Here is a 21,337-nt window from a genome sequence, read left to right as displayed (position 1 = left end):
GCAATTATGTCCATTGCTTGGGTAACTCTGCCTTCTTAGTTGTCAGGTCACTCCTCCTTTCATCAGATTTTTACTTAATGGCTACTCTACAAAACCACATAACACAGGGCTGGTGCTCAAGGATGATAGCTCTGATTCGTGTGTCCTGAATGGAATTACCAAAAAAAAAAAAAAAAATCGGTGGAGATGAAGACATAGGGAGCACAGATTTTTGGAAGCTAGTGAGGGAGCAGAGGAAGGAAAGAGATGAAGAGGACAAAAGGGCAGACATGGGAGAGGTCAAAAGGGGTGAGCCAGCTGAGGAAGTGACTGCTGCAGGCTTAGCTGTCAATCCTGGGGTTTGCTGCTCCCCGTGGTTGGAACTAGAGGACATAATGCTCCGTGAAATAAGCCAGGCACCGAAGACAAATACTGCAAGCTCTCATGCATGTGTGGAATCTAAAACAAACAGACTCAGAGAAGCAGAGAGGAGGATGGTGGGCACAGAGGCTGGGAGGTGCAGGGAATGGAGAGATGGTCAAAGAGTGCAGTTAGGAAGGAGGAAGATGCTTGCTTGGTTGGTTGGTTGGTTGGTTGGTTGGTTAAGTTCTATTGCACAGCTTGGTGAATGTAGTTAGTAATAGAGTGTGTATATTTCACAATTGCTAAGGATGAATTCCAAATGTTCTTACCCCCCAAAATGTTAAGTATTTGAGGTGATGGATATGTTAAGTACCTTGATTTAATTATTTCACTTCATGTTAATAAATCATAACATCACTTTGTACCCCATAAATTTATACAATTATACATTGTCCATTTATGATTTCTAAAAAAGCATTAGTACCTGTGATAAATCAGGCTCAGGAGAAAAGCCTCAGGGTTTGTCATCTTACTGTTCACACATTGAATGAAAAAAGGCTCCTCTTCCATCCTTCCCTACTCCTTGGTCAAGCCCTTGCACAGGCTGACTGTAAGTGAAATCAAAGGCTATCAGTGTAGTAGTAAGTAATCACATTTATTGAACTTTTGTTTTGTGCCTAGCACTCTGCTAAGTGTATTTCATGGGTTACCTCCTGAGATTCTCACCATACCCTATAAAACAGGTTCCACTGTTACTCTGTGCCCAGACCAAACAGGGTCAAGCTGCTTATTCTGACTGCGCAATAACGAGATGCAGATGAACTGGGAAAGAAGAGAGGTTTTTTTGTTTTGTTTTGTTTCTTTGAGATGCAGTTTCGCTCTTGTCACCCAGGCTGGAGTGCAATGGCACGATCTCAACTCACTGCAACCTCTGCCTCCCAGGTTCAAGCGATTCTCCTGCCTCGGCCTCCCAAGTAGCTGGGATTACAGGCATGCGCCACCACGCCCAGCTAATTTTGTATTTTTGGTAGAGACGGGGTTTCTCCATGTTGGTCAGGCTGGGCTCAAACTCCCGACCTCAGGTGATCCACCCGCCTTGGCCTCCCAGAGTGCTGGAATTACAGGCATGAGTTTTTATTTCTGTAACTGGATACAGGGAGAAGGCCTGGAAATTATCGCCAGATCAACTCAAACCTACAAAGTTTTCCAGAGCTTATATACCTTCTAAGCTATATGTCAGTGAGTAAGTGTGCATTTATCTAAAGACATAAGTGACTCACTTCTTTTAATCTATAGCTGGATCTGAGTTCTGAAGACCTTCCTCTGAAGCCTCAGTAAATGTACTTAATCTAAATGGGTTCAGATGCTGGGCTAATGACCGTTGTCTTGTCTCCTGCTAAGTCATGGAGGTTTGGGGAGTTCCTTCAGACCCCCATTAAACTTCTCTGTGGAGGCCTGGGGAGTTTCTTCAGACCTCCACTAAAACTTGTTTAATCCTAAACGGGTCCTGTTAAGAATTCCTTCATTATCTTGTCATGTTTCAAGGCCCAGGAAAGGCCTAGGCAAACTCTTGGTGGGCTTTTGTTACATCCTAGCCTTTATATAAGGGCACCGGTTCTTTCGGCTTTTAATAATTAACTTAACCATTCAGTCAGCGCTGAAATAGTTGTTATGGAGGCCTGCATTGGTAAGACCTGGCCTGCCACAATTGCATTGTACACATGAGGATTTAGGAAGGCCAAGTGATCTGCCTCACATCGCCCAGTAGGTGGAGATGGCAGAGCCAGAATGGGAACCTGGAGGTCAGATTCCCCAGCCTGCACACGGAAACAGTGCAGGGAAGCTTCACCAAGTGACAGCCCAGAGCAGCCCAGGGACTCACTTCCTGTCATCCCTCCCAACCCCCACCACCTCCTCCTGGTAGTACCACCCCGCCAATGCTTCTAGGGCTCTTGCTGGACCCACAGGTGGACTATGACCTCCGTCTGTTACCTCCGTCTCTTCATTCACAACAGAACTTCAGCACATCACAAGTTCAGTTACTTCATTACTGGCAGTAAAGGGAAATCTGTAAGTGCAGACTGTTGACAGGCAGGTGGGAAGCAAGCTGTGGAGCTCCAAGAGGCCCAGGAACTGGAGGCAGGCAAGGGCCAAGCTTAGAGCCGGAGGAATGGTGGAACGTCTATGTGAGGGTCAGTCACACCCCCGCTCCCCGCTCTGACCCTGCCAGTGACTCTCCTACTCTACCCATGCAGGAAGTGGGGGTTCACACTCCAGACACCAGGCACCAAAAAATGAGGGGAAAACTCCTTAATAAAAACAGAGGAAAGATATGGAAATTGACATAATAAGGTTGACCCCTCTCCTTAGCCTTCTTCCTCTCAGCTCCCCAAGCACTGAACAACAGACATATATTCCTCATGAGGAAAGTAGCGGATTCTTCTCTCAAGATATTGAACATTCAGCGACCAAAACAAGTCACAGATACTGACATTCGGGGTCCCTTCAGTGGGTCAGGGGACTCTCCATGCAATAATGAAGCCCAATCATTAAATTCACTGCCATCCCGGACACACACACTCCAGATTGCAGTCAGCTGTCTAGTACTTGGCTGTTCAGTATAAACAGGTGAGACTCACCAACCATTTAGGGTAATGTCAGAGATCTCATAAAAGAAGGGACCCCAAACTCACAATCCAGGGTAGGAGTGGGTGGTAGGAGGTCAAGGAAGAAACAGAGGCAACAGAGAAAGCAGAAGAAAACTTTTGATAATTGATATTCTCAGAGAGACAAGAGAAGATACTGAGATACTGCCTCCAAAAAAATTAGAACAGAGTACTATGAAAAAGGGGACTATCCGAGAATAAGAAATAATACTTGGAAATTTAAAATATGATAGCTGAAATTAAAACACAATGACAGTATTAAAAATAAAGCTGAGGAAATGTCCAAAGAAGTAGAACACAAAGGAAAAAGATCAAAATTAGGAACAAAATTAGCAAAAAAAAAAAAAAAAAAACTAACATAAATAGGTGTTTGAGAAAAGGGATTGGAGAAATTATTAAAGTCTCAGACCTGATATGGGAGAAAAATCTATATCAAGGCAGTCATGAAGTTCCAAATAAAAGAGTTAAAGATCCTAAAAGTTTCCAGAGAGGAAAAAATGTAGGTTGCATATAAGGCTTCGTAAACAGAAAGCAGTTGCTTTGTCAGTAGCAGCCCTGACAGCCTGACAATTTTCTTTCTGGAGTTTCTCAATTAAGCGTGAAAGTAGAATAATGACTCATCAGAAGAACATGGGTTTAGAAAGTTAACCTTGAGTATCTCTTTTTTTCAAGGAGCTACCTGAGAATGTGTTTCAGGAAAATGAGGGTGTAGACCTAGGAAGCAGATGCCATGAGATCCTGAAACTTGGGGAGGTGATACCAGAGTGGCAAAAGGAAGTCCCTGCCCTAATGGCAGAGGGAGGTCCCAGGACAAGGGCTGAGCAGTAACCCTGAGAAGAACCCGTCCAGGTGGGAACAGAGGAAAGAGAGCCGTAGAAGATGCCTCCAGAGGACAAAAATGTGACTGCAGATGGCCTGATGTGTGCAATGTTGGAAAATTTTTGAGAAGAGTTTTACTGCTGTGTTAGAGAATCTGGAGAGAATTCATGGCAGATACATGGAAAAATAAGCAAATGAAAAAAGTAGTTATTGATTTTAAAGAAACAAAATACAAGAAAATACAATTGCAACAACAAAAAAAAAAACAAGAAAATACGATTACATACAAACAAAATGCAAGAAAATACCATTTAAAGAAAGTACAATTAGATTTTACTATTTGGCTCTTAAATAATATTACATAGTCCAAAAATATGAATACTGTACTGAATTTATTTTATTATTATTATAGAGATAGTGTCTTACTGTTGTCCAGGTTGAAATGCAGTAATATGACCACAGTTCACTGCAACCTCGAACTCCTGGGCACAAGGGATCCTCCTGCTTCTGCCTCCCAAGTAGCTAGAACTACACCATTATATGCAGCTATTTTTGTTTTTTTTAAGAGAGAGGATCTCACTGTGTTGCCCAGGCTGGTCTTGAACTCCTGACCTCAAGCAATCCTCCCACTTCAGCCTCCCCAGTCACTGCAATTACAGGTGTGAGACGCCATGCCAAACTTGAATTTCAATATAACCAAAAATCTGTGATTTGGCTATTTGGGGAGAATATAGAGAAAGGGGCTAGGGAAGCAGGCTTATAAAAGTGCTAAAGTCTCATCTTATATTCAGGAAAATCAGTAGAGAATTTCTAAAAGGTACAAATTAATAAGTAGCTCCAGTGGTGTTTTGTTTTGTTTTGTTTTGTTTTTTAATACAGCTATTTAATTGAAAGAGTTACAAGTATTAGAAGGCGTCTCTAAGGAATTGGGAGGGGGGCGGGAAGCAGGGAACTGCTTTTTGCTTTAGTCCTAACACCACTAGACCTTTATAGGTATGTACATGTAATACTTTAATACTTTGTTAGAAACAAAAATTAAGTTTAAAATGAAATGCTGCCCATCAGAAATAAGCTCAGAAAGTTTGAAGTTTGAATCCCATACTATCTTAGTCCGTTCTTGCACTGCTGTAAAAAAAAATACCTAAGACTGGGTAATTTATAAAGAAAAGAGGTTTAATTGGCTCACAGCTCCACAGGCTGTACAGGAAGCATGATGCTGGCACCTGCTGGGCTTCTGGGGAGGCCTCAGGAAACTTACAATCATGGCAGAAGGCAAAGGGGACGTACACATACCCCGTGGATGGAGCAGGAGCAAGAGAGAGAAGGAAGATGCTGCACACTTTAAACAACCACATCGCATAAGCACTCACTCACTATCACAAAGAAAGCACCAAGGGCAATGGTGCTAAACTATTCATGAGAAACCGCCCCCAGGATCCAGTCACCTCCCACCAGGCCCCACAACATTGGGGATTACAACTAGACGTGAGATTTGGGTGGGAACACAGATTTAAATCATATCCAATCCAAATAATCATTGGTCAGATTAAAGTAAGTGGCTGCTATGGAATTTGGGTGAAGATATGATATTGCATTTTCTATTGATGCTTAATTGGGGTTCAAAATGATGATGGAGACCAGCAAGCCTGCTTTGCAGGCCCAGCCCCCTCTCCTGTACTAGCTAGAGGTACCTCCCTGGTTCCTTTTGCCACATGTGATGAGCCCTGGCTTTGCCTAACATGTAGTTACAAAGCTTCTCATGTGACTGACTTACTTCCAAGCTTGCAGAGCCCTCAGTGTCATCTTGATCATTCTGTAAAGCTTTTGACTCCAGCCCCAGGCTGAGTCTCCAGTCCCTCTCTACCTGCCTCATTATTCTGTTACTGTTGATTGACCCTTCCAGTCTCAGACACTAATTTCTGTTCTATTTCACAACTTTCACATCTTCCTTCTCAGTTTCCAGCCTTGCCCCCTCCACTTATCCGTGTTGGCCTGGTCCCTGCCACCTTCTTTGGCACTGTCTTTGCCATACAGTGAATCTCTTATTCCCAGCTTGGCATTCTCACCCATTGTCACTTTACCCTCCATAGCATTGACCTTGGTAGCAAGTACAAATTGCAGCGATTTCAATAACCTTAAGGTTATGATACCATCAGTCTTGCAAATGCATGGCATTGTTCAATGAAGTCTATAAGGAGTTACAGAAATAAAGTCATGGATAAGGAGAATTACGGTGTGCTAGTGGAAGCAGTATCCAGTTATCAGTAGGTGCTAAAGCAGCCTTAGCTTTTATTTATATTTATTTAGCATCTTTAATACCCAGGTTACCATAAAGAACATTCTGTCTCATGAGGACTTTGTAAAAGGAGTGAAAATGGATATAAATGAGAGGGGCTACGAGTCACTTCTCTATTGATTGAATAATTATTTATGAGTACTGACTATATTCTGAGGCCGAAGATTACAGAGAGGAAATGTTTTCATACCAGCTTTCATGGAGTGTATGATCAGTTGGGAGCAGTATCAACAAACAATAATAATGCTGGAAGCTCTTTGCATCCAGAAGCGCTATAAGCATTGGAAAAACACTCACGTCATCTTGTTATAATAAAAAATCCCAGAGATTGGGCAAGAGATTCCTCAGAACAGGACTCAGAGATGGTTACCATGGGCTGGAGCAGAAGCATCCATGATTTATTACTTGTACCCCACTCACTGAAAGCTTTTAAGCCCACATCCCATCGAGCTTGTTTACTTATAAATTCCATCCATGTACCACTGTATTTATATAGTGTACATTACAAAGTATAACTAAAATCGATATTAAAGGATAGCACTTTTAACATAAATAAAAACAGAAGTTCTAACACCATCTGCCTGACCCCAGTGATCACCCTCAGCACCTCCTGAGCACGCACCCCTACTTTCCTACCATCAGTGTAATCCAGAGTAGAGTCCTCACTGTTGCTGCTGAAGAATCTGAATTTAACAAGCTCATCCAGAGATTTGAGATAACTCACAACTGACAACTCCAAAGGCATCATATGATAATCCAGATGTTTCCAGGATAGTGGGAAAAACCATTTGTACAAGGCATGACTTCCCTGTGAATGAGTCTATTCAAGAGATCAAATTAGATTGAAGTTGCTTAGTGAGCATAGAATTAGAATAAATGGAATTGTGGTCTATAGAGATATTTCATCACACTTGAATAACTGATGGAGCTACCTTTCTTCTCTCTGCGGATATTTCTGTCTGAATAACCAGTGCTGGGCCTCAAATAAATACTGACATGTTTTACTTTTAGCTTTCCTTTTTCTAGAATCATTTTAGACAACTGCCCTTCTGTTAATACATCACCACCTCAGAAAATAAGAAGGTACTTGATTGGATTGAAATTTTAAAATGTTAATTGCTTTCATGTCCTGGGGATACAGCCTAAGGAGACAGAACTGCTTTGCTTAAGGCTGAAGTCTGGCTGGGGACTTTGATCTCTGCAGGCTCTGGGGTCCTTAAAGGGCTCTCATCCAATTAGGATGAGCTGAATCCTTCTGGCCCTGGGCCTCATCTTTATTCCCTCCCAGCTTCAGGACTCTGATGAGCGAGAGCACTGGTTTGGGTTTTCTCACAGAGGTGCACCTGAGCGCCTCTTGCTGTGTAGTAAGCCAGATGTTCAGGCGGAAGGAAGGCTTACCCTTGATAAATAGCAACTTGAGCTTTATAAAGCGCCTTTCTGTTCCTGTAACCAGTAGCCTACACTACATCATACAATATTCTCCTCCCTAAGAAGAAAGTAGCCTATTTACCTATTTTCTCCTACTGAAATCTATGATTTTATAGTTTGTTTAAAAAAAAATAGCGGCTGCCTATGGTGGCTCACGCCTGTAATCCCAGCACTTTGGGAGGCTGAGGCAGGTGGATCACCTGAGGTCAGGAGTTCAAGACCAGCCTGACCAATATGGTGAAACCCCATCTCTACTAAAAATATAAAAATCAGCCTGCCGTGGTGGTGCATACCTGTAATCCCAGCCACTCAGGAGGCTGAGACAGGAGAATCACTTGAACCTGGGAGGCAGAGCTTGCAGTGAGCCCAGATTGCGCCACCGCACTCCATCCTGGGCGACAGAGCGAGACTCTGTCTCAAAAAAAAAAAAAAAAAATGCTTAAGACTGCACTAAGAACAGGAACACATTAAGAACAGTTTTTACCCTAATTAAGATATTTACAAACATATTTTGCACTAGTTTTCTGTTTATGTATTGCCTGCGACAGTAATTAATAAGGATGCCATTGGCTGAGACAGCTTCAGAGCCCTGGATACCTAGGGAAGCAAGTCAAACCCTCTTCATTGTAAATACTGAAACAAAGCTAAGCTTATCAGCAATCAGAAACCACCACCTAACCTCTAACTAAAGACTTTCCGCATTAACCAATCAAACGGTTTCTTTGTCTTGCGTCCACAAACACATTTCTCTGTCTCCAACCCCGCACCCCAGGAGACAACTTGGATTCTGGTACTGCCCAATTCACGAATCACTGAATGTCCAAATAAACATGATAAGATTTTCATATGCCGAAATTTATCTTTTAACATGCCTGGGGACTTATCTAGATGTTGCTATATTCTAGACATTTCTAAAAACAAAAACAAACAGCATTAATCAAATAAGACCATATATTAATATTTCATGATTTAAAACTATGACTTAAGCATGGCAGAACCAACACAAAGTAACTTTTATTTGAAAATAATAGCTCAATTTAATATTGCATATGTGTATAATTTGCATAAAAGGAAGGAAAAATATCATTTGTGTATGAACAGAAACTAACGGAATGCACTTAGTTGATTCATTGTGCCTTTTGGAGAAAAGATATAGCAAATACTGTGTTTTTTTAAAAGCGTACATTTGGGGTTTAGTATTAGAGCTAAAGGCTTTAGTAACTGCTTTAAATCACACCCATATATTTTAGTCTTTAGCTGTGATAGTAAATGTACTCAGACATGTGCACATTAAAAAGGAATTTCTCCCCTGGAGATGAAGTTGAGAGCCAACTCTTGATCCCATATTAAATTCTTGGTCCATCTGTCCTAATGGAATCTGAATAACGCGGTTTGGTGTTTTTATTGCATCCTGTGAGCTGATTTTCTCCTGGAAACACTGGCCGCTCTGTCAGACAATGAGTGGGGAGAGGCAGCTGGTACAATCACATCTTCTCCAAGAGCTCAAGGATAGAGGCTGGCTGAGAGCCATTTGGTGGGCTCACTCCTCATCCCCATATCATACAACAACCCCACAGGCCAGAGCCTCACCTGCAGTCCCCAGGAGGAAGTAGGAAGGGAAGAGAAGGCAGCTCGCCTCTGGGAGTCTGGTGCAAGAGAGGTGAGGAAGCTGCGCTAGCCTAGCCTGGTCACTTCTGCCTTCTTCCTGGCTCCTCACCTCCTCTGGGCTTGTCAGTTGTATTCCTGAAGCACCTGCCCCAGGTGTCTGGGGGGCCGTTGACGCGGGAGTGGGCGCTGGCTCTTCCAAGGCAGAGGTGGATGAAAAGTGAGAGCAAAATACCAAAAACTTTGTTCTTATTTTGTCATCCTGAGGTCTATCTCAGATGCTGTTTGCACCAGACCAAAGCCACCAGGACATACGCAGGAGTTCAAAACAGCCCCCAGCCAGCCACACAGTAACCCCAGGGGCTTCCCCGAATTGTTACATCTATTGGCATTTACTTCTTAGACTCCCATAGGAATCCTTGGTAGGAACCCCAACTATATCAATCTTTATTATTATATAATTATAAAATATTGTTTATTATAAATATTATAAAATATGTTATTGTATAATTTATAGAAATTCTATATTAATATTTAATTGTATATAGATTGTGTATATTAATATTTTTAATATCTTTATCCATAAATGAATATTATATAGACACACATATAACTTTTGGAAAGTCAGAGATATATTCGTGGGGATTTGGTCCAATGTTGTTCAACAGGATGAGAGAAAATAACGACTATTGCTAATGGTACTCATTAAACTCAAGAAATGGGTATCTGTTACATGACTAGGCTGATCAGGGTGTGAGTTAACCTGATTTTTTTGTTTTCTTCCCACAGGGAATTATTGGAATGCCGCCTCTTTCCCAAACCCATCCTCCTACCTGCATTTCTCTACCTTCCAAGGGGAAACTAGCGCTGACATTTCTTTCTACTTCAAAACATTGACCCCCTGGGGAGTGTTTCTTGAAAATATGGGAAAGGAAGATTTCATCAAGCTGGAGCTGAAGTGTGAGTATTAAGTTCCTTGTCAACTCATGGCGAGCCACTTTCGTCACCTCAGGGTGGTCCGGGCCCTGATTTTGATTCAAACAAGAAAGGTTTCCTTTGTTCCAGCAGCAGGACTAGAGGGGAACACACAAGCCTGAGTGTGGGCCCCCAACCTCAGTCCCTGTCCTTGGGATGCTCTCAGGGAAGCAGGCGCATCCAGATTCTCAAGCAGTTATTCAAGAAGACGAGAGAGAACACACTGCCCTCAGAATGTGGGAGAGGAAGGTTTATTTACAGCTTCATGTCTTGTGTGGCTCTTTTCCAAAGAGAAGGGGTCAAAAGTAGACGAGGGGTGTGTGCCTTGACCTGAGGAGCAGGGAGTGAGGGAAATTGTGTCAAGGAAAACAGGAATGATAACTAGTGACATCCGCATGAGTTCAGGAGGCTGCAGAGACCACAGGACTGGGTGATTCCATGACACAGAGTCTGCAGGTTTCCTAAAGAGGACCCACACCTGCACACCCTCTACAAGTGAGTTCTGGATGTCATGTACTTAGCCAAAGATACAGAGACAAAAGAGGCAGAACTAGAGAGGATGCTGTTTAGCTCAGCTCACCAGCCTTGGAGCAAACACCATAAGGGGGCATTCAGGCTTGGGGAGCTCCGTCGGTGGAAGGTGGGGTTTCACTGCACAAGACTTAAGTGCAAGGCTTGCCCTACCTGGACCCTTTAATCATCAGGGCCCCAATTCAGCTTTTGGAAGTTACAGTCCCCTGACTTCTAGGCTAGTTGATTATTTGCAAATGTTGAACTCCATTGGCTGTGAGAGTCAGGGAGACCACAGATCAAGCACAAGGACGAGGCCAGGCTATGTCCCCCGTCCCTTTGCAAAACCTCAGCCTTACGCTCAGCATATCAAAAAGTCTCTCTTCCCCAAGTCTGTCCCCTTTAACTGACGGCTTATGTTCCTGGGTCTTTTCTAAGATTAATCCCAAATCCATTTCCCATTTCTGCTGAAATGCTGTTGGATTCACAGTAGCGTTCTCAGGTTCAATTCCACATCATCAGGTAAATTGCTTAATCTCTTTGAATCCTAATTTTCGGATTTATAAAAAAGAAATGCTAATTTGTGGGGTTGTGAGAATAGAATTTAGATATTCATAAAGCATTTATTTCAGTGTCTAGTAGTTATTGTAATTATCATCTTCCAAGGATGCTCATGGCGGATCTGATCTGAGCCAGGTCTGATTGAAAGGGAGACTGAGCCTATCCTGGTCCTAGAATTAAAATTAATTAATTAACTAAAATCCCCCCTTTACTGAATTACGGATAAGAATAATTGAAAAGGGATTCTCGCTTCCCTCAGTTAAAATTAACTAACTGAATCAAACTATTTTCTGACTTCTACATAAGTCGGATCAAATTTTAGAAAGATTTTGTGGCCACAAAAGAAAATTACCAGTTCTATATTTGAGTGGTTCTATAAGTTTCTATAAAAGTACTTGGATTCCCCCATCTTTATTTTATGTCCTCATGTTTTCTAAAGCCACACCTGGGTGGGAAGGAACACAAACCAGATAGAGGGACAGCAGGTGTTTCTACTCGGCCTTCTAATTTCTTCTTCTTTTCTCTTTTTTTTTTTTTTTTTTGAGACAGGGTCTCACTCTGTCACCCAGGCTGGAGTGCAGTGGCGCAATCATGGTTCACTGCAACCTCGAATTCCCAGGCTCAGGTGATCCTCCCACCTCAGCCTCCCAAGTAGCTGGGACTACAGGTGTGTGGCACCGCACTTGGCTAATTTTTGTGCTTTTTGTCATTGCGGGGTCTTGCCATGTAAGCCAGGCTGGTCTCAAACCCCTGGGCTCAGGCAATGTGCCTGCTTTGACCTCCCAAAGTGCTGGGATTACAGGTATGAGCCACTGCACCAGGCCACTAATTTCTAATTATGAAAAATCTTTAGAGCTGTCTTCAGAGTTTTCCAGGTCTTTCCACAGTATTAAAACCATGTGGCCCAGGTTGAATTACAGTCTCCTTTTGTCGTTTACCTTCCTTTCACCGTATCCTTTACTCTGGGCCAAAACATGTGAAAGGTTCGAGACACAGATTCGAGCCTCCGATCTTTCCTCAGAGCCCCTGAATCTACTAATAACCAGCAAGGCTGGAAAGACCTTTTCCTGATCCCCAAATGGCGCATATTAGATGCCATCATTATATATCATCTCCATCAGGGTTCAAAGGAGTCTCATGGAGAGGGAGGCAGACTTCTGTACTTAAGAAAAACTACAAAGTAAACAAGAAGTGGCGCTTTCATGAAGAACATGCAGAAAAACATGGCCATGTTGGAAATTTGTTGCCGTCTCACTGATCACACTTTTTCTTTACTTTCTTTCTTTCTTTTTTTTTTTTTTTTTTTTTTGAGACGGAATCTCACTCTGTCACCCAGGCTAGAGTGCACTGGGGTGATCTTGGCTCACTGCAACCACCACCCCCCGGGTTCAAGCAATTCTCCTGCCTCAGCCTCCCAAGTAGCTGGGATTACAGGCGCCCGCCACTGTACCAGGCTAATTTTTGTATTTTTAGTAGAGACGGGGTTTCACCATCTTGGCCAGGAGGGTCTTGAACTCCTGACCTCGTGATCCACCCACGTTGGCCCCACAAAGTGCATGGATTACAGGTTTGAACCACTACACCTGGCCACTGATCACACTTTTTCAGTCAGACGCTTCGCTGTCAGGATTCCTGAGACATTGGGTAGAGAATTCTCTCAGGCCCACTTCCCTGTGCTGAGGAATCACTCTGCAAACCTAATTGTTTCCACAGCAGTGGTGGGCTACCAGAGGAGCCTCAGGAAATGTTGATTCTGAAGTTAAACTCTTCAGAACTGTCTCTGTGTTTTCCCTTTTCCTTGTTAGGCCTTCTGATCCCTTTCTGACAGGAATTCACATTTTGTTTCTCTGAGCGTATCTCAAAGGAATTTTGTCACAGTTCATGACTACATATTGCTTTCCAGAATAACAGTTCTGTTAATTAATTACATTGTGCCCTTCTGTCAAGAGTGGAAGATTCTTGACTCAGAAAACAGTGAGTCGGTGTACAGTAAGTTAATGAGACACCATCAGCATCTTATGCACAAGTAGAAAAACACAGAGATAAGATTAGGGCAATCGCACTCATTAGCATGCTTTAATGGTAACATTTTAACCCTATACTTCATGTATTTACTATTAGTATTTATTCGTTCATTCAATGAGTATTTACTGAGTATCTACTATGTCCCAGGTACAGTGCTAGTGCTGAGGGAATTTAGTCAAATCAAGTGTGATTTATTTCCCTCAAAGATCTTTCTGTTTGTTTTAGAAAGCAGGCAAGTAACTCAGGAGTTATGATAATAACAAAAATAGCTCAGCTTCATTCAAACTGTCAGGCCTTGTTCCAGGCATTTTACATGAATCATCTCACACTCCTAACCACCCTGTGAAGTGCATACTACCATTCACATCTCCGTTTTACAAACGAGGAAACTGAGGCACAGCATGAGTATGTTGCCTGGACAGGATCATACAGTGAGGAAGTGGCAGAGCTGGGGTTTGACCCCAAACATTCTGTGTCTGTCCCAAAGTCCTTGCTGTTAACCTTAAAGCACACTGCCTCACAGAACAGACATCGAGAAAGTGACCGGGAGCACCAAGGGGAATATTTAAACCTGACTGGCATGACAAGGAGCACTTCCCAGGGATGGAATGCTTTAATTAAATTTTGATGGATAAGTAGAAGTCAGTCAGGTGAAGAAGGTGGGGGAAAAACAGGAGCCAGGGAAAAAAGGAAGTTTCAGGATAACACCAAATGAACAAAGGTGTCGGGGACTGAACCGAAGGACCCAAGAGGGGACAGGTGCAGTGGGGAGGGGAGGGGCCAGCAGTTGCAAGGAGGGCAGGGATGAGCACACAATGTAGTCTGCCTGGGGGAACAGCTTGCTCGACTTGACCCTGAAGGTTATGGAGAGCCAGGGCATAACTTGATCAGATTTACATTCACCAGAGAAAAGGCTGGAAGCCAGACAAGTGGCCATGGGAGCCTCTGTTAAGATAGAGGCAGAATGCATAGAAAGAGAGGAAGACAGCAATGAAGCATTGTAGATATGGAAGATCCTTCAGTGAGCTGAGATCGAACCACTGCACTCCAGCCTGGGCGACAGAGCGAGACTACGTCTCAAAAAAAAAAAAGAAAGAAAGAAAAAGAAAAAAGAAAGATCCTTAAGAGATAGATTCCACAGACATTCAACAAATTCTGGTGAGGGTTAAGTGGACAGGAAGCTCCTAGAATGAAACCGATGTTTCTGGTTTTGATGTTGTGTGAGTGGGGTACCTTTCATGAAGGGGTTTGACATTCAAGAGAAAAATACAAATTGCATTCTGGATATTTTGAGACTAAGTCTCTGCGGGCTATAGGAGGATCTAATCAAGTGGACACATCTAGAGGATGCTGAATGGACAAGTCCAGAACCCAACAGAGAGGTCTCAGAAACTCAGTTTAGGAGTCATCATCACTTAGAGGATCAGGAAATAAGCATTCAGTATGAGATTCAGGATGAGATTGCCCAAAACAAATGTGTAGAGAGAGGAAGCAAGATGTGCAAGAAAGACAACCAGCTGGGTGCAGTGGCTCACACCTGTCATCCCAGCACTTTGGGAGGCTGAAGTGGGAGGATCACTTGAGCCCAAAAGTTCAAGACCAGCCTGGGCAACATGGTGAAACGCTATCTACAAAAATAAAAATAAAACATTAGCCAGGCATGGTTGCCTGCACCTGTAGTCCCTTAGCCTCCTGCCCAGAGGCTGAGGCAGGAGGATCCCTTGAGCCCAAGAATTTGAGGCAGTAGTGAGCTATGATCACACAGCTGCACCTCCTAACCTGAGTGACAGAGCAAGACCCCATGGAAGGGAGGGAGGGAGGGGAAAGAAAGAGACAGAGAAAGAGAGAGAAGAAGGAAGGAAGGAAGGAAGGAAGGAAGGAAGGAAGGAAGGAAGGAAGGAAGGAAGGAAGGAAGGAAGGAAGGAAGGAAGGAAGGAAGGAAGGAAGGAAGGGAGAGAAAGAGAGAAAGAAAGAGAAAAAGCAAGCAAGCAAGAAAGAAAGGGACAAAGAGAAAAGAAAGAGAAAACCACATTCAAGGAATAGAAGGAAGAAAACTAGTTTGTAGAAAACTAACAGAGAAGTAGGAAGACAGTGGTACCCAGAAGCCAAATAAAAAAGACATTTCAAGAAGAAAAAAAGAGTGTTAGATATTGCTGAGAGGTCACTAAAACAAGGACATAAATTGACCATCAGATTTAACATGTAGACATCACTGTCAAAAAGTCAGGTATCACTAGGGTGAGTGGAAGTGGATTTGGAGATCAAGGCAGGGTGGTTTTGTTTATTCTTGTTTGGGGACGGTAGAGACTTGAGCATTCATATAGATAAAGGACAAAAATATGGTAGAGAAGGGGGATTGGAGATACCGGAGATAAAGGGACTGGCTGAAGGAGCAAGGTCCCCATGGCTGTGGGCGTGAGGTAGACCCAGCATCGCAGCACCTCACAGCGGTGAGGGGAAGAGGTGGAAGTAAGAGGACAGCATAAACCACCCACTAGGAAATGCCTTTCCAAATCAGAATTTGTTGTTGTTGTTGTTGTGTGTTTGTTTGTTTGTTAGTATTTTTGAGACGGCAAAGAGATATTGCTAAAGAAAAAATTTATAGAGCAGATATCAGAAAACCTGGACTCTAAACTTTTCTTCATCACTAACAACCATGGATCTGTCCATATATTTTTTCAGTTACCCTTAAAGGATTAGCTTGGCTGCTCTAGATCCTTTTTCTGACTGAGAGGGCCGTCATAACCAGGGTCCCAACCTCGGGCCACCACCTACTGACCACCTTCCCTACTGCTGCTGCTGGGAGGCACTGGAACCCCTGAGGTGGAAACAGGAGAACCCAGCACCCACCTCCTAGTGAAGGAGACAAGCACGTTAGTGACAGTGTGGATACATGATTTCACTGAGAGCTTTCCAAGTGCCAGGCCCTGTTCTGAAGCTTTTGTAGGTATTAACTTTTTTATGTTACACACCAAGTTTTATACACATTTTACAGCTAAGGAAATGGGAGCATATAGTTGACACTGCCAACTCCAGATATAGTGCTTTTGATCATTAAAATAAGTAAATTACAATGATAGGCAAAAAGTATTATGAACATTCAGCGGAGAGTATATGACCTATCCTGGGAATGAAGGGGAAGATGAGGGAATGCTTCAGTTGGGTCATAAAGAGCAGGCAAAAGAGTTAGAGGAAGGCATGGGGAAAAGAATTCTAGGAGGAAGAGGCAATGCGAACAAAAACACAGGAATAGGGAGCGTGATGGGCGTTCGGGAAACTGCAAGCGTTTTGTATTGTTAGAGTGCGAAGTATGACACAGGCAATGAAGATTTGGGGGCAAGTCTCAGATCTGCTTCTAAATATATGGTCATCTAAACATTCAACTAGTATTTATTGAGTACGTGCTCTGTGTGTACCTAAAATGAACATAAGAAGAAGACATGGCCCCATCCCAGAGGCACACACCATCTAGTGGGAGAGACTGGTAATCTCTCTCTCTCTCTCTCTCTCTCTCTCCTTCTCTTTTTTAGGTTCAGGGGTAAATGTGCAAGTTTGTTACATAGGCAAATTGCATGTCACAGGGGTTTGATGTACAGATTATTTTGTCACCCAAGTAATAAGCATAGTACCTGATAGGTAGGTAGTTTTCCATCCTCTCCCTCCTCCTGCCCTCCACCCTCAGTACACGTATCAATGCATACTCAATGTTTAGCTTCCACTTATAGGTGAGAACATGCAATATTTGGTTTTCTGTTCCTGTGTTACTTCACTCAGGATTATGGCCCCCAGCTTCATCTATGTTGCTGCAAAGGACATTATCTCATTCTTATTTATGGGTGTGTAGTATTCCATGATGTATGTGTACCACATTTTCTTTATTTGAGACTAGTAATCTCTGTTATTATAAAACCATATATATGTATATATATATGGTTTGGTTTTGTTTTTTTTGTTTTGTTTTGTTTTGTTTTGTTTTTAACAGATTCTCACTCTCTCTGCCATCTAGGCTAGAGTGCAGTGGCACAATCTTGGCTCACTGCAACCTCTGCCTCCCGGGTTCAAGCAATTCTCCTGCCTCTGCTTCCCAAGTAGCTGGTATCACAGGTGTGTGCCACTACACCCGGCTGATTTTTTGTATTTTTAGTAGAGACAGAGTTTCACCATGTTGGCCAGGCTGGTCTCGAATTCCTGACTTCAAGTGATCTGCCTGCCTCCACCTCCCAAAGTACTGGGTTTACAGGTGTAAGCCACCACCCACAGCCGGCCTATAAAACAATATTTTGGATAGGATAATATTAGAGGTGCAAGCAATATGCTGTGGTTACTTAGATGAGGCAACATTTACTTCTGATTGAAGGAGAAAAGTTTTCTTGAAGATGCTAACATTTTAACAGAGCCACAAAATAAATGGAAAAGGAAGTTTCAGGCTCAGAATGCCAAAGGAAAAAAGCACAGTGTCATAGATGGCATGAACACATCAAAAAGGTGTGGCTCCATCATACACCCATGCTGCGAGGATTATGGAACATTAGTTACCATTATATCTCCAGGGCCACCATAATGCCTGGCACGTGGCAGGAACTGAATAAGCGTTTGTTGAATGAATGAAATGAATGAATGAGGTGCTAGTCTGAATGGAGAGCCCCGGAAAATCTAGGTGGAGAAGGAGATCACCACGACTGAGGTGCTGGTGATCCAAATATAGACAAGGAATAATATGTGGAAAGGCGGAAGGACAGGTCACAGTTGGTGAAATTTTTGAATTCAGGATTTCACAGGAAAGCAGTTTGGGTGATAAGAAGAATGAAAATTGAAATGGAATTTTGTAGGTTGTATCAAAAGGCTGCAGAGAAAATCTGGGCACTGGGAGGCCAGAGTGTTGCTGAGTGGTCAGCTATGTCACTGTTGAGGTCATCACTGGTGAAAACCAGAGGTGAAATGGACAGGGAATCCATGACCCAAATTTTACTGTCCCGGGTTTCAAACAGTGACCACAATGTGAACGGGGAGAGGATGAATCATAGGTGGACGCATTGCTGTTTGAAGACTTCAAAGCCATAAGAGTGGAAGAAGCACGGAGAAGGGAAGGATAGGCCAACTGTTCGCCTGGCCCCAAGATATGGACCACTCAGAAAAGGGGTTACAATTCTAAGGGTTGTAAGTTAGGGTCCCCTTAGGGTGGACTGCAGTCAGAGGAAGGAAGTGTTTGAAGGTGTTTAATAATATAACAAATAGTGACCATACAGTCTTTATTTTTGTTTAACAATTTAAAAGAGATTTTAGGTTGGGCACAGTGACTCATGCCTGTAACCCCAGCACTGTGGGAGGCCAAGATGGGCAGATTGCTTGAGCTCAGGAGTTCAAGACCAGCCTGGCCAACATGGTGAAACCCCGTTTCTACTAAAAATACAAAAATTAGCCAGGTGTGGTGGCACACCCCTGTAATTCCAGCTACTCGGGAGGCTGAGGCACGAGGATCACTTGAACCCAGGAGGCTGAGATTGCACCACTGCACTCCAGCCTAGGCGACAGAGCAAGAATCTATATCAAAATAAATAAATAAATAAATAAGATTTTAGAAGACATTTGTGAAGGGGATTTTTGGAGGGAAATTTTGAAGGAAAAGCTCACTGAGTAGGTAACTTTCAAGAAAAGCAACCAGAAACTGTTGTAATACTTTAACATAAGCTTCCATGTTGCCCAAGTTTGAGCTTTTTCAGGTATCAGGATAACTTGGAGGAAGTATTTGCATTTAGCAGACATATCTCCACAAAAATGTGGAGGCAGTGGCCTAATGTCCTACTAATCTTAGGAAAGAATATGAAGGAAAAATTTTCATTTTCAAGATGCAGCCTTCTGCAATATACATGCTCAAGAAAGTCAGAAGAAAATATTCTGCAATACACAGAAACTGATGAGTCTGAAGAAGTAAACTAATGGCAATTTATCTTCCAATATTTCAAAAGTGAACTTTTTATTTATTTATTTATTTTTATTATACTTTAAGTTCTAGGGTACATGTGCACAACGTGCAGATTTGTTACATATGTATACCTGTGCCATGTTGGTGTGCTGCACCCGTTAACTCGTCATTTACATTAGGTACATCTCCTAATGCTGTCCCTATCCTCTACCCCCTCCCCACAATAGGACCCGGTGTGTGATGTTCCCCTTCCTGTGTCCAAGTGATCTCATTCAATTCCCACCTATGAGTGAGAACATGCGGTGTTTGGTTTTCTGTTCTTGTGATAGTTTGCTGAGAATGATGGTTTCCAGCTGCATCCATGTCCCTACAAAGGACACGAACTCATCCTTTTTAATGGCTGCATAGTATTCCATGGTGTATATGTGCCACATTTTCTTAATCCAGTCTGTCACTGATGGACATTTCGGTCATTCCAAGTCTTTGCTATTGTGAATAGTGCCACAATAAACATACGTGTGCATGTGTCTTTATAGCAGCATGACTTATAATCCTTTGGGTATATACCCAGTAATGGGATGGCTGGGTCAAATGGTATTTCTAGTTCTAGATCCTTGAGGAATCGCCACACTGTTTTCCACAATGGTTGAACTAGTTTACAGTCCCACCAACAGTGTAAAAGTGTTCCTATTTCTCCACATCCTCTCCAGCACCTGTTGTTTCCTGATTTTTTTAATGATCGCCATTCTAACTGATGTGAGATGGTATCTCATTGTGGTTTTGATTTGCATTTCTCTGATGGCGAGTGATGATGAGCATTTTTTCATGTGTCTGTTGGCTGTATGAATGTCTTCTTTTGAGAAATGTCTGTTCATATCCTTTGCCCACTTTTTGATGGGGTTGTTTTTTTCTTGTAAATTTGTTTGAGTCCTTTATAGGTTCTGGATATTAGCCCTTTGTCAGATGAGTAGATTGCAAAAATTTTCTCCCATTCTGTAGGTTGCCTGTTCACTCTGATGGTAGTTTCTTTTGCTGTGCAGAAGCTCTTTAGTTTAATGAGATCCCATTTGTCAATTTTGGCTTTTGTTGCCATTGCTTTTGGTGTTTTAGACATGAAGTCCTTGCCCATGCCTGTGTCCTGAATGGTATTACCTAGGTTAGAACTTTTTATTTTTAAACAGTTTCACTCTTGTAGATGTGAAGAATGTCTAATTCCACTTTACTGGGCTGTTGTGCTGTTGGGGTGTTATTTAGGATGTTTTAAAAAATATATTGTTTTTTATTAGTACAAATCAGGTGATAGCATGTGGATTTTTCGTATATGTGTGTGTGTGTATATATATATATATATATATATATATATATATATATATATATATATATAATTTATTTATTTAGAGGCAGAGTCTCGCTGTCGCCCAGGCTGGAGTGCAGTGGTGCAATCTCGGCTCACCGCAACTTTCACCTTCTAGACTTAAATGATCCTTCCACCTCAGCCTCCCAAGTAGCTGGTACCACAGGTGTATGCCACCACACTTGGTTAATTTTTGTATTTTTTGTGGAGACAGGATTTCATCATATTGCTTAGGCTGGTCTCAAACCCTGAACTCAAGCGATCCACCTGCCTCAGCCTCCCAAAATGCTGGGATTACAATCATGAGCCACCATGCCGGGTCTCTGGATTTTTCTTTTTAATTAGCCAAGCCAACTTGGGTTATCAACATGGATATAGGAAGACTTTTAGTGTTTCTACTACTTTGCAAGTCTAATTATGGTTTCAATTTGTATTCAACATTTGGGATCTGAAAAACGACTCTGACTTGGTCATTACTATACATAAGAAAAAAAAATTATTCTCTCCCCAAAAATAAAATTTGAAGACCTGAATATTTAATAACAACACTTGTGATTTAAAAAAAAGTTCTCTAACTTCTCGATTTAAACCTTTGATTTGAATTATAGACCAAAAAGAAGTTTTATAGACCAAAAATAAATGTAAACTAAAGATGAAATTTGTGCTATATTAAAGCTTTTCATGGCAGGGTGCAGTGGCTCACACCTGTAATCCCAGCACTTTGGGAGGCCAAGGCTGGCGGATCATGAGGTCAGGAGATCGAGGCCATCCTGGCTAACACGGTGAAACCCCATTTCTACTAAAAATACAACAAAAAAATTAGCCGGGCTTGA

At 42.4% G+C, this 21,337-nt stretch overlaps 1 protein-coding gene across 1 annotated transcript in view; it reads left to right on the top strand.

The window, feature by feature from the left end:
• Nucleotides 1-21,337, top strand: part of LOC105474842 (contactin associated protein 2) — a 2,256,224-nt gene that overhangs the window by 1,946,054 nt on the left and 288,833 nt on the right. Inside the window, exon 16 of the mRNA XM_011729645.2 lies at nt 9,946-10,116. Within this exon, the coding sequence (XP_011727947.2) occupies nt 9,946-10,116 (171 nt within the window). The remainder of the gene's footprint in view (nt 1-9,945; nt 10,117-21,337) is intronic.

This window comes from Macaca nemestrina, chromosome 4 (assembly GCF_043159975.1).
Source record: "Macaca nemestrina isolate mMacNem1 chromosome 4, mMacNem.hap1, whole genome shotgun sequence".
In the NCBI taxonomy this organism is placed as follows: Eukaryota; Metazoa; Chordata; class Mammalia; order Primates; family Cercopithecidae; genus Macaca; species Macaca nemestrina.
Note: the sequence above shows the minus strand (reverse complement) of the source record. Positions and strands in the feature narration are given on the sequence as shown.